The following is a 12,142-nucleotide window of genomic DNA, read 5'->3' as shown; positions in this document are numbered from 1 at the left end:
TAACCCATGCTTCCTGTTCTGAGAGCATTTTGTTTTATGTTTTGTAATCTGTGTAATCCTCACCATATTTACCTCGTATCTCGTGTGTTAAAAATATTACTCCCGACGTAGCTTTTCCAATACGGCAGAAAAACTGAAAAATAACACAAGACCGTGAACGCAGCAACGACTAGCGTCAAAGAACACGTACCCAGGGCAAGATGACTCACCCCGTCCTGTTTGGGGATCCGTTCGCCTGAAAAGAGTTTTGATTTTCTGTAACTACTCGCACCTCGACAGAATTGTGAAATTTGACATTTTGCTTTAAAACGTTATGAACTCGAAACTAATTATTATTTTTTACATACAAACGTTCTTCTTAAAAATGTATTTCATATCCGCGCATCAGCAGACAGGAGAACGCGGGCTTCGAAGTGTTCTCTGTCGTACGTTCCTTTTATGGTCCTCGAGCGCTTCCATCGGCTGTGCTGGATGCATAGTACAGGGCTAATGTAGCCCTGGCTCATAAACTGAAAGGAACCTACTTGTTGTTGTAACAGAGTGGCATAAATTTGGGGAATAATAACCGAGAAGGTGTGTCGTTTTCATCTCTCCACTTCGGCAAAAATCTCTAACAGAGTGACGACAAAAAAAAAAAAAACAGCTGATAAACACATCAGTGGTTGATGAATATCAGCACAGCAGAGCACCACCAGACGGTGCTACAGCTAGCAGTGGCTAACGTCATCCCCGCTATCAGCAAATGTTTCTATCCGCCTGGTGCACCTGCAGTTTTGTGTGACTGTTCGCTACATTGCGGGGGGTTTGCCGTAAATGGGCGACTCGGACAGAGTAGCCGGGAGTCGGTGCATTCTGTGCGGAACGGGCGCTCGCTTGTTTGTGCGGCTAACGTTGTGCTCGGCGGCTAACAATAGCCGCAAACCGTTGCAAGCTAATTAACCGTTAACTAAACCTCCTTGTAGCCTTCCGTGGCGAACGGCGTCTCGTCAAAGCACGCGCCGACTTTGCGTTATACTGGAATACGACCTTCTTCGCCCCTATTGAAACCGCCTCCCCCGTTTGTTCTGTCTTTCTTTATTTATTTCTGTTAGCCAAACCCCTTCAGGCTCGGGAGTCAAGCGTCAAAAACAGAGCACTCTGAATGGGATGCCCGCGCAACTGTAGAAGAAATTCTCTGTCTGCGGGAAGACTCGTTGGATTCTCTGTGGCCCTTCCTCGGCGCACAGATGAGTGAAGGAGCAGCAGGAGAGGCGAAGCTCCCTGCCAGTGAGGCAGTGGAGGAGGACGAGGAGGACCAGGGGGAAGACACCGGGGAGAGTCCCTCAACAGACCACCCCTCTGAGAAACCACCAGCACCCTCGGATGACCCCAAGGAGGCAGCCGAGATAAGCCTGCGCCCTGTTGTAAACACCCCAGTGGAGCCCAAAGAGGAGGAGGAGGAAAAGCCCACCGGCGAGCCTCCAGTGGACTGGTTCGAGCCGCTGGAGGATGATGATGATGATCCAGATGAGGAAAGCCTGGCAGGAGAGACGGAGAGCATTGCGGGCAGCGAGAAAGCCACAAGATATCTCTATCAGTGGGTTCATATTTCTTTTCTCAATTCCACCAAACATTGACTTGTTTTTGTTTACTTGTTTTCATGTTTTTCTTCTCTTTTTCTTCTTCTATTTCTAGGATTTACGGGTATCGGCGTAAGCGCGCTCATCCTGAAGAGGGATGGGTCGAGTGGCCGGTGCTCGGACAAGGTTGGAAGCGCAAAGAGGTTGTTCGACGCTCAGGCTCCAGCGTCGGCCAGAAGGACGTGTATTATCTCAGGTATGTATGAGCCAGCAGCTGCTTTACTTTTAACTGTGTTATTTTTATTTGTTTGTTTGTTTTCTGGAAAAGGTGCCCTTTCTCCCACTGGAGCACCTGCTCCCCAAAATGTCTTTGTGTGCCACTGCATGTATCATATATATATTTACACATATACACACACACCCTTTTGGTTTGATTTTTAACAGCAACAGAACCCCCGAATGACACTTCAACCAGATTTCTTTCAGTGGCTTTAATTGTGTTCCTTGTCAGTCCCTGGGGTGAACGAGTGAGGAGCAGAGTAGAACTAGCCACAGTGCTCCAGGGAACCGACTTGACCCAGTTTGAGTACAAGAGCGGCAAGTTCGTGGAAGGGGAAATCCCACCAGCGAGAGGTCGACCCAGAACGAAGGTATTAAAAACTTTTTTATTGATTTTGAACCATTTCGAACACATCTCAAAAGAGAACTGCAACGTTTCGCTGCGCTCCCGCACGTTTCAGAAGCGCTACCGGGACCGGTCCTCCTCAGAGTCCAGCTGGATGGACAGAGGAGACGGGGCAGAGACTCCAGACTCTCACCACCGGCTGACTCCGAACATCACGCCCAGGAACCTCCACAGCAACCAGACGAGCGTCTCGCTGAACAGCTCGACGGGGGAGTCGAAGCAGAGCCCCAACTCCGAGGAAAAGCAGTCGGAGGAAAAAATCCGGCTCCCCTTCCCCTCGTCGTCTCGTCCGCTCTCGTTGCCTTCGATCAAGGGAGAATTCGGATCGGAAGAGAGCACCCTGTAAGTAGGCCTGTCACGATAACAAATTCTCTGCTGGATGATAAATCGTCACCTGAAGTTATTGCGACAAACGATGGCGTTGTTTTGGGACCATATTTTTCAAGTAGTCTAACGGTGTAATGATGCAAGAAGACGTTTTCAAAGATCGTGAAGCGTCTAAACAAAATTGTACTTCAAAAAAAAAAAAAAACTTGTCTAGTTGAGATCAAAGCACCAGACTGTAGAAATTATTGAGTTTGCTTTAATTTATTCATTCATTGCTTATTGCGACAGGCCTACCTGTAAGTTCGTAGCTAAACACAGCTTACTGTTTTTTGTTTTTTTTTTAAACTGGCTTCGTAAACGTATTGAGGACTCATATTTTTTACATATATTTATTAAATTTTTTGTCCTGTAAGTTTTTTCAGCGATTTTTAGCAAAGACTGCCTGATGTTCTCACATCCACAAGTCATCCTGTAATATTATCATGTTATCATTTTACTAAGTTATGGATAACTCTGGATGTCGAAATTAAACAAAATGAGATAAAGGGGGAAAAAAAAGATTTTGGAAAACAAACTGTTGAGTCTGATCTAAGAGACACTTCCACGCGTGTTATCTGGCGTTCAGACAATGAGCTCGGACAAAAAGTCCAGGTTTTGTGCTCTTCTTGTTCTGAGATCCCGGGGCCTCCGCCGGCCCCGTGTGCGACTTTTATCTGTCTCGTGTTTATGCATGTCACTACAGCGAGTGTGAATTAATGTCGCCCTGTTTCTCCACAGGATCTGTGCAAAGTGTGGTATTTCATTTACAGGTACATGGTATGACAAACAAAGAAAGCGGCCTTGCTGTCCCTCCTGCTGGGGTATGTGTCTGTAGGAGTGTGTAACTAGTAATATTTTCAGAAATAAAACACGTTACAAAAGCATTTTCATGCGTTTTTATTTATTTTTTTCAATTTTTCTTTCAATCTCAGCAACATCAAAGTCGATAGAGCACCCGCTGATCCGCTTCAGGAAGGTAGAGTATCGCCAGATGACAAGCTGCAGCTTTTTAGCTGATGAAGTTCATTCAGTCTGCATAACGTTTTAATGTAGCCCTTTATTAGTTTCTATTATTCAAGTCTTTCAGAGAAAAAAAACCCTTTCGTCTGTTTTTTTTTTTGTTTTTTTTTGTTTTTTCTTCTTCTTGGGCTGTCAGTGGATTCCTTGTGGACAGTGCGTGGGATGTCACAACGCCATTGACTGCGGTCAGTGTGCAAACTGCAAGCACAGCCTGCAAAGCCCCGAAGCTAGAAAACGCCTGTGTCGAAAACGCAGGTGCATATGTCCGATACGCAAGGTGAGCTGACAGAGGCTTGCAAGCACACTTGTGCAGAGTTTGTCTCAGCTGAATTTGTTTAAAATTCAATTGATGTAATGTTTTTTTTTTTTTTGTTTTTTTACAGCAAAGCCCAGGAAGCATAAATGTAACTTACAAGAGATCTTTTGTTGACCCTGTTGACACATATGAAGATAGTGTAAGTCTCCAAAGAACAACTCTAAAACATTTCCCTTGCCAACTGTTTTATTGTAATTGTTTTTTTTTATTTTTTTTTTATTTCTCTGGAAAATGTACAGAATGATGTCACAGAGTCACAGGTAACTCTTTTTGTACTGCAATTTGCGCTTACATTATTATTTTTTTTACTCTGAGGGTGCACTGATTCCCTTAATTTTGCAAAATCATCCGATTTGACAAACCGATCTCATCCACCACCGCAAAGGTCTCAAAATCACCGTCTCCTTTCCCTCTGCGTGGAGAGACGGCTGCCTGAAAAACATCTGGTCACATCTGCACATGCTCGCTTAACAATAGTCGATTCAAAATTCAAAAATGTTTTGATGTTGACAACTTAGCGACTTTTTCGCTCTGTTTTGCGGCTTTTCAGGCGGCGGAGAAAAAAAACAACAAAAAACGGCATTGGTCAAAATTTGAACCGGGTTTTTAAATATCGGTGAGTCGATCACCAATATTTAAAACTGCAATCGGTGCACTCATGTTTCACACACATTACCTGAATGAAAAACTGCCAGTGAGGAACCCCACCGCATTTTCCCGCACGTAGCATCCAAGTCTGAAAAGCAGCGACACTGAGAACTTCTCGGCGAACGTGGACCTCGACGAAGACGACATGTCGACAGACGACGACGATGACGTGAGCATGTTTTGTTTTTGCCTTTTGATGATGCTTACCAAAGTTTGTCCTGGGTATTTCCCGTTGGTGCTGTGCTGTTTTGTTGCCACCGAGTGCAGGAAGCTTCTCAAACATCTCGGAGGTCATGGCTAGTTGTTAGGAAATGCATGTGATGTCTGCTAATCAGTCCCGGTAGCAGGGAAAGCAGCAAAAGCTGACAGTTTGTCACACACAGCCTCTGTGTTTTTGGTCATTTTTCTGCAAATTGATCAATTTGAAAGCTATGAGAAGCAGTGGTCATTATTTAGTCTAGTTAGGTTTTTTGGGAGTTTTTTATTTTGGTAGCTTTTGTTCTTTTAATAAATAAAATCACTATATGTCAACACCTGTATTTCTTCTGATGATAAAGGTAATTTCATAATCTGAAATGCATAATTTTAACAGACAATAAAACAGAAGAAATCAAAAGGGAAATTACTTTTTCACAACCTTTTGACTTTGACCAATTAAAATCTGCTTTTGAAATTAGATTTGTTATTTTTTCACTTGCGGGAGAGCAGAAACTCTGAGCAGTCTTCAGTGTTTTCGTCCAGTGGATTGTTGCTGAAGCGTTGCCGTTTCCACTATTTTCAATATGGCTGATATAAACTGAGCACACAACTCTTGTTTGACCAGACTGCTGACTGTGCTTGAACGCTCTTCCGTCTGTTGCCATTTTAGAAGAAAATATTACCGACCTCCACTCGCAAACGAGGCTCTATTTTCAAGGCGTTCATAAAACGGATACCTCCCCCCCCCGAAAAAAAATTGTGAAATCATGTTTCCAGTTTGCGTTCTTGAATTTTGGATTTCTCTCCTCTCACTTTTGTTTCTAGTGGCATAAAAAGCGGAAGCGACGTTCCTGTGGCGAGTGTAAGGCCTGTCTGTGTAGGAAAGACTGCGGCGTGTGCGATTTCTGCGTAGACAAGCCCAAATTTGGAGGCAGCAACAAGAAAAGGCAGAAGTGTCGTCTACGACAGTGTCAAAGGCAAGCGATGGTAAGACACTTGTGCAATGAGATGATTTTACATTTCTGTACAACATGTCTGCGCGTCCTTAAAAATGCCTTAATATGTCCTAACATCACATATGTCAGTTTAGTGAAAGGTTTTCATTAGAAATATACAACGCACTGAAATTACTAATGAGAAAAGGAAAATATTAATAATAATAATAATGAAAAACCTCTCCTGTAAAGATGAACAAGCCCCGTCCTGACTCTCATTTAAGAACTGTGCAAAGAACGCAAAACAATACATACTGCTATACAAAACCAGATCAACCAGTATAACTAAAATCCAAGCTGGTCTTAAATATGTTAATCACAGGTCTTAAATTTTGTTCTGTCAGGATTATACAAGTTAATTGTTTTTTTGCTTTTTCTGTCAGGCAAATGATGGATGGAGTTGCTCATTTGTTTCGTTCTGTGACTTGAGGCGGTTGGTGCTTCTGGTACCTAGCTGCTAATATACGCCCGCTAGCTAGCATAAGTGTATCAGCAGCTAAGGTATCATGGATCATTGGTTATGTTTCGTGCAGTGGAAACGGGAGGGAAGAGAATCATTAGCTAGTTACGAAAAAAGCAAGCTGGCGTCTATCGTGGTCGAGTTTATTTATAAATATGGCATGTCGGTAAGAGGGCAGTTCAAAGTGCTTAAGTCATAAAACACCATACAGTCACTATTTATGAAACAAGCAATAAACATTACATTTTGCTTAAGTTAAATGTATTGTCAGATGGCTGGATGACATTCGTCTTTGCCATTGGCAGTCCATTATCGACCCATTCAGTGGGTGAAAACTCTTAGCACTACTGGGGCTTAGGCCAATTTTGACATAATCCAGGCCTTAAATTTCATTCACGGTGGTCTTTAAATTTGAATTGGTGAAACCTGCCCAAACCGTGTCATAGTAAAGCAACTGCACATTTATTTCCCAGAGACATTTGCTGCCCTTCCAGATGGCAGGAGCTGAGTTGGGACTAGATGCCCCTTTGATGCCCGGCAGGCCGAGGCCTCACTACACGTACAGCCGCAAGTCCAGCTTAAAGAGAAGCCAAGATCAGCAGGCTGACATGGACTACACCGACGACGATGACGACGACGACGACGAGGACAGCAATCCTCAACCGGTGAGTTTCGAAGGGCTTTGGCTGGAAACACTGTTGCTAATTTCCCATCTGGATCTCGTCAACGTTAGATAAGTTGTGATAAAGCTTAAAATGTTACCATTTTCTCTGCGTTTGCTGAGTACTTTTTAGATAATATTTAACATCGTTTATCTTAAAAAGCTGTGGCCCTCTTCAGTCTACGAGGGCCACATAAATGGCTATAGCGGGCCATATTTGGCCTTGACCTTGATGCATGGACTCCCAAGCAAACACAACATAAATCTGTTTTGTGTTTCGCCAGCTGAATCATTCAGATTTTGGGGTGCGGAACGGCATGCCGGATCGATTCCCTCACATCAGCAATCATAACTACTCCCAACCAGTAAGTTTTCATTTTTAAGTAATAGCTTGAACTGAGCTGCATAAGCTAAACTATTGTTTTAGCAACTACAATCAAATTGTGATGTATGTCATTGTCTGTGAAACGTTTCTGTCCAGTTACATGACGTTCTTTTAAAATGATTACGTCATCACGAAGCTGACATTTTAAGCTGACTTTAGCAGCTTACGTTAGCGGCTAGCATCTAGCATCTTAAAGGTGGGACGGGTCGCATTGCTTGAAAAAAAACGCTCTTTGTGTATGCAACTGTGTAAAGTAGAGATCCTCAGCATTTGAGATTTCTAGAAAGCTGACAACATTTCCAAATGCAGGATGTTTCAGAACTGAGTTTAAAAAGCAAACAAAAAAAAAATCTAATGGAAAATGTTTGCTGTACTTAGCGACCTGAATAAATCACAGACTCAGTGTTTCTTTTTTATGAGCTCCTAAGCATCTCGCTGATACTGATACTAGTTTTCAGTTTTTCCTTCTGTAACAATCTCTACACCAAAGGGGGTTGTGTTTTTTTTTTTGAGTTGCTGGCCAAAGGACAATGAAGCTGGCTACCTGCCAACACCAGTCACAAGCTTATCGTTTGTTAAATCTGCTAGTTAGCTCAAAAATAAGCATGAAGAGAAAGACAGCCGGAATGAGAGAACGGTTCATTAGAGCAAACTGGCCGCACGTTTGTACTCTGTTGAAATCAAAGGCTGTTTTGAGCGCATGGCAGCGAGCCATCCCCCACAAAAAGGTAATCCGATTCTGCTGTCATCCCTCTTTTCTTGGCCGTCCTTCAGTTTTTGTTATTGCGGTAAGATGTTACGAGTCATCTAATCAGATGAAAACATGATGTTACTGTAAACATTCATGAGCTTTTTAAGCTGCAGGACCAGGACAAGTGCAACGCGCTCAAACAGTGACCGCCTAATACACACACATCTCTTGGAGACCAGAGCATCAGAAAGCCGATGTTGTTGTTGTTGTTGTTGACCTCATAACTAGGGACAGACTAATCAAGATTGTTGTAGGGTTTCCAGTTAAGCTTTGAACTAGTCAGAGCTGATTGAGCTGATCACCAATTGATTTATTGGTGCTGGGCCATCTCTGTAAAAACAGAACAAAATAAATGGTTGTTTGGCTCAGAATTTGGTCTGCAAGTAAGATCAGCGTGGTCTCCTGCTCTCTGATTGGATGTTTTTTCTCCATAAATGTCTGTCATAATTAAGAAGCACTGTGTTTACTACTTTAGAGTTGCTTATCTTGAGCTGGGCAATAAATCAATAACACTATATTAATAGATAATATGTCTGATAGAGTACTCTAGAATTTCCCTGAACTCGCATCCAGAACCGCACTGCATTCTGGGGGATGTAGGCAGAGGAAAGGCTCCTGGCCGCTCAGCCTCTCCCGACCAGCTAAGAAACGTTGTTGCCATCCTCCAACTCACTCACTCTTTGGTTACCTAGCAACAGCCTGCTGTTGATTAACTTGTGCAGCAGCAGATAAAACTGATAAACAATGATTTATATAGACTGATGTAAACTCTTGTATCGTCCGATCCCTAGGATTCACCAATATGAAAATTTGGACCGATATTGGTATCCAATGTTAATATTCTTGTTACAGACAATAACCGATACTTACCGATACTACATCACTGCGTGAAACTTCCACAATGTCATTGCCGATATATCATGCATCCCTACTTTTTTTTGGATAAACTTTCCTTCATGTTTCTTTTTTCTTGAAAGTGTTTGTGAGATAATGCTTCATTATGCTCAACGGTTTTAACTCATCAGACTGTGTTTATTACTGAAGGACCATCACAGTCAGTGGGATACAGAGAAATCGCTCACAGGCAGAAATGCCCCAAAGCACATGGAAGATGACGAGGATGAATTTCCCATGGTGAGAGTCCGGCATGTATTTTTTATTTTTTCCAACGCGTTCACCAAATACTCCCGTGTTATTCACTCCTCGGATCATCCACAGATTACGCAGATCTTCAGCCTGGCTGAGAATCCGGCGGAGAGCGGCATGGACCTGGAAAACCAGCTGATGAAGCTGCTCCACTCGCTCCGCTCCTCCGTGCTGCCCATCCTCTGGTACGCCATCATGGTGGAGGGCCCGCAGCTGCAGCTCATCCAGTGCTCCAAGCAGTCCAACATGGCCGACACCATGGTGCTGATCGACCCGGGCTTCTGCTACCAGGTCACCGTCCAGAAGCAGCCGCTGCTGCCCATCCACCCGCTCTACGACATCCACCCGTCGCGGCTCGGCACGGCCACCGACGTGGTGAGCCTGCTGCTGTCTCTGGAGCGGTTCGTCGTGTGCCAGGGACTCCCCACGAAGCAGTCGTCGTTCGCCAAAGGGCCGATCGTGCTGGAGCGGGCGGCCACGTGCGACTTCCTGATCAAAAAGAGCGAGCGGACCTGCGCGAGCTGCAAAGCACTTCAAGAACTTCAAATCCATCACAGAGAGTGAAAAAAACAGCTGGATGGCAGCAGTGACTTGTTCTTTTTTTCTGTTTTTGATTTTGTGCCATTTTCCTGTTTTTGTTTTGTTTTTCACTATATTGTACAGATGAGACAATTTAACAGACTTACCTCTGGACTGTGATAGTAAGTTTTACCTTTTTGAAAATCGCCAAAGGAATTCCAGGAGCTGTATAAGTGTGTAAATATACATAAATATAAATATATATATATCTTTTTTTACATTTTTCTCACACTGGTGTTTTTTTTTTTTTTTTTTTTTTTTCTAAACAACTGTGTGGCGGTGTGTGGGATTATGTATTTTTATGTCCCATGATGCATTTGTCTCTTACTTGAAAAAAATAGCCCCTCTTCTATTACTACTATTACATATTTGTATAGTCAGTCCTCTGACAAATTGATACTTTAGACAGTTTTTCTCGCTGGCAACTTTGGTCTCTGCGCTTGTTTAAAAATAACTGAGTCAAACAGCAGTTGGATTCTGATTGGAAAAAAAATAGATTTGCAAATTGGGCAGTTTGAGTTGCCAGTCTGTCACATTATTATCTCACCCTCATTTCTGTTTCCTACCCTCTTACTTTACCGATGATTGATTGCATTTTAGAATAGCATCTTATTGTGGAGGCAAGTAAACATAAAATCATGATCGCCTCCCGCAGAGATTATTTACAGCATGACATTGTTATTGTGGATCACGCAAATTTGCTTTGCATCCTTTGCTGTCACGAAGGATACAAATGGGGACATTCTCGGTACGAATCGACCAACACGCTTCCTTTGTCATGTAGCAGTTTATTTTGTTTGTTTGTTTCTTTCTTTCCAATCCTTTTATTTTCAAGAAATCGTTTGATTGTCGTCGGGTTTGTCTTTTGAAATGTCTCCAGCACCCTTCCCCTTGACGTATGCAGTGAGTTGGAGAAAGCCGGCGTGAGTTCAGCCGTCGGGAGGAAGAAACTTGCAAATTCGTCAAATAAGAATGTGTTTTAAAAAAACTGGTTAGCGGTTTGGCAGTGAGTGAGTTGCTCCTGAAAGAAGCAAAACACTACCTCTCCATCTTATAATCTCGTCCGGTCACTTCCTGACCCGGAAACAGAGTGGGAATTTTTTTTTTCTTTTTTTTTTAGATGTTTGCAGTTGTCACATTTAAGCTGAACAATGTGCAACTTAAATGGAAAAACCCGTGAAAGATTCTAATTTGGAGGGGCTCTGCCAGATGTTTTTTGCACAAAGGGTAGCATAACGTCAGAAGTTGAGGACATTTGTATGTAATTGTTCTGAAGGCCTGTTTACTTCCTGTGTGTGTGTGTGTGTACGTGTGCACGTGCGTGTGTGTGTGTACTCCAGAGAAATGCCCTTGAATGAAGGTGCTGATGGAGTCCAATCATCAGGCAGATGGTGCTGTTCAAAAACCTGAAGCTGAGTTTTTTAGACTCTATTTTGTTCCCCCTCATTCGCAACCATGACTAATAGAAATATTTAAAATTATTTAATAGAATTTGAAACAATCGGATCTCTTTTTTGTTTTGTTTTTCATTTATTTTATTTTTTTCCGTTGCCCCTGCCGTCTGCTTTGGGATGTTTGTGGAATAACTCAGTGACTTTTTTGACAATGTGAAACTTTATGCATTTTCAACATATATATGTATTTTGGTTATCATGTTTTCTTCAATTACCTTGTGTATATTTGATGCTTTAAAATTCTATTGTAATTTAGTCAACTGAAGAAATCATATTTGAAGAGTTGGATCAAAGACTTTAAAAAAAAGAAATCCGTACCCAAAATGTAGTTGTTGGTTTTTCTATGGATCATGTATTCTGATCATGAGAGCGAGGAACTTATTGTGCTCAATTTGGATTAATTATTGTACTTGGAGACAGAAAATGTTTTTCTGTTATTAATAAAAGGATGAAATTGTGACTTTGCTTGCTGTACAAGTTACCAGAGGTGCCTAAATCTTACCGTCCATCTCCGTCACACCCGTCTACACTTTGTGCCGTCTACACATCTACACTTTTTGGGTTATGTAACTTATTAAAAATCTAGTTTTCTTTCTGGTGTGTTAAAACTACGCAAAGGTGTAAGATAAGTCAGAAAATCTGTGAAAGGATAGAGGTCCTCCACCTCCTCCCAGTGCTGAATAAACGCACTGCTCCCGGTCAAAAACAACCAATCAGAGCCAGGAGGAGGGGCTTAATGCCGTCAATTTTCTTGTAAGAAAAACTGTTTGTCTGCAGAGCCATGCTGGCCACCTCATACTGTCTCATGACCAGAAATGTCAATAATAGGGTACATGCTCTTAGTTGCTGAAGTCGGACCACTTTTTTCAGTAAATGAGAGTAAAATCCCATTTATAGTTTTCCAGATAATATAGGGACA

General features: G+C 42.5%; 2 protein-coding genes across 3 annotated transcripts in view; one reads left to right on the top strand and one right to left on the bottom strand.

Annotated features, from left to right (window-relative positions):
- si:dkey-245f22.3 (uncharacterized protein LOC492819 homolog) overlaps positions 1-12,142 on the bottom strand; it is a 351,352-nt gene that overhangs the window by 14,704 nt on the left and 324,506 nt on the right. The window lies entirely within an intron of this gene.
- Positions 469-11,683, top strand: mbd1b (methyl-CpG binding domain protein 1b). Of its 2 annotated transcripts, none has more exons than XM_055024938.1 (15): positions 469-1,576; positions 1,675-1,815; positions 2,071-2,209; positions 2,300-2,586; positions 3,349-3,431; positions 3,543-3,586; positions 3,767-3,907; positions 4,014-4,085; positions 4,186-4,206; positions 4,674-4,763; positions 5,618-5,779; positions 6,742-6,912; positions 7,193-7,273; positions 9,089-9,178; positions 9,263-11,683. In XM_055024938.1, exons 1-15 carry the CDS (start codon positions 1,227-1,229, stop codon positions 9,752-9,754), a joined length of 2,364 nt encoding a protein of 787 aa, XP_054880913.1. In that variant the 5' UTR covers positions 469-1,226; the 3' UTR covers positions 9,755-11,683. The 2 variants fall into 2 exon arrangements, with proteins under 2 accessions (XP_054880913.1, XP_054880908.1); XM_055024933.1 differs by having other exon boundaries at positions 6,721-6,912.

This window comes from Poeciliopsis prolifica, unplaced genomic scaffold (genome assembly GCF_027474105.1).
Source record: "Poeciliopsis prolifica strain line A6 unplaced genomic scaffold, Auburn_PproV2 SCAFFOLD003, whole genome shotgun sequence".
In the NCBI taxonomy this organism is placed as follows: domain Eukaryota; kingdom Metazoa; phylum Chordata; class Actinopteri; order Cyprinodontiformes; family Poeciliidae; genus Poeciliopsis; species Poeciliopsis prolifica.
This window is presented reverse-complemented; position numbering and strand designations above follow the sequence as displayed.

Bases quoted from the DNA above. Each gene is read 5' to 3' on its own strand.
- mbd1b (XM_055024933.1), top strand. From the start codon at position 1,227: ATGAGTGAAGGAGCAGCAGGAGAGGCGAAGCTCCCTGCCAGTGAGGCA. The intron at 4,086-4,185 runs GTAAGTCTCCAA...GAAAATGTACAG, and splicing joins TTGACACATATGAAGATAGT to AATGATGTCACAGAGTCACA. The intron at 9,179-9,262 runs GTGAGAGTCCGG...GATCATCCACAG, and splicing joins ACGAGGATGAATTTCCCATG to ATTACGCAGATCTTCAGCCT.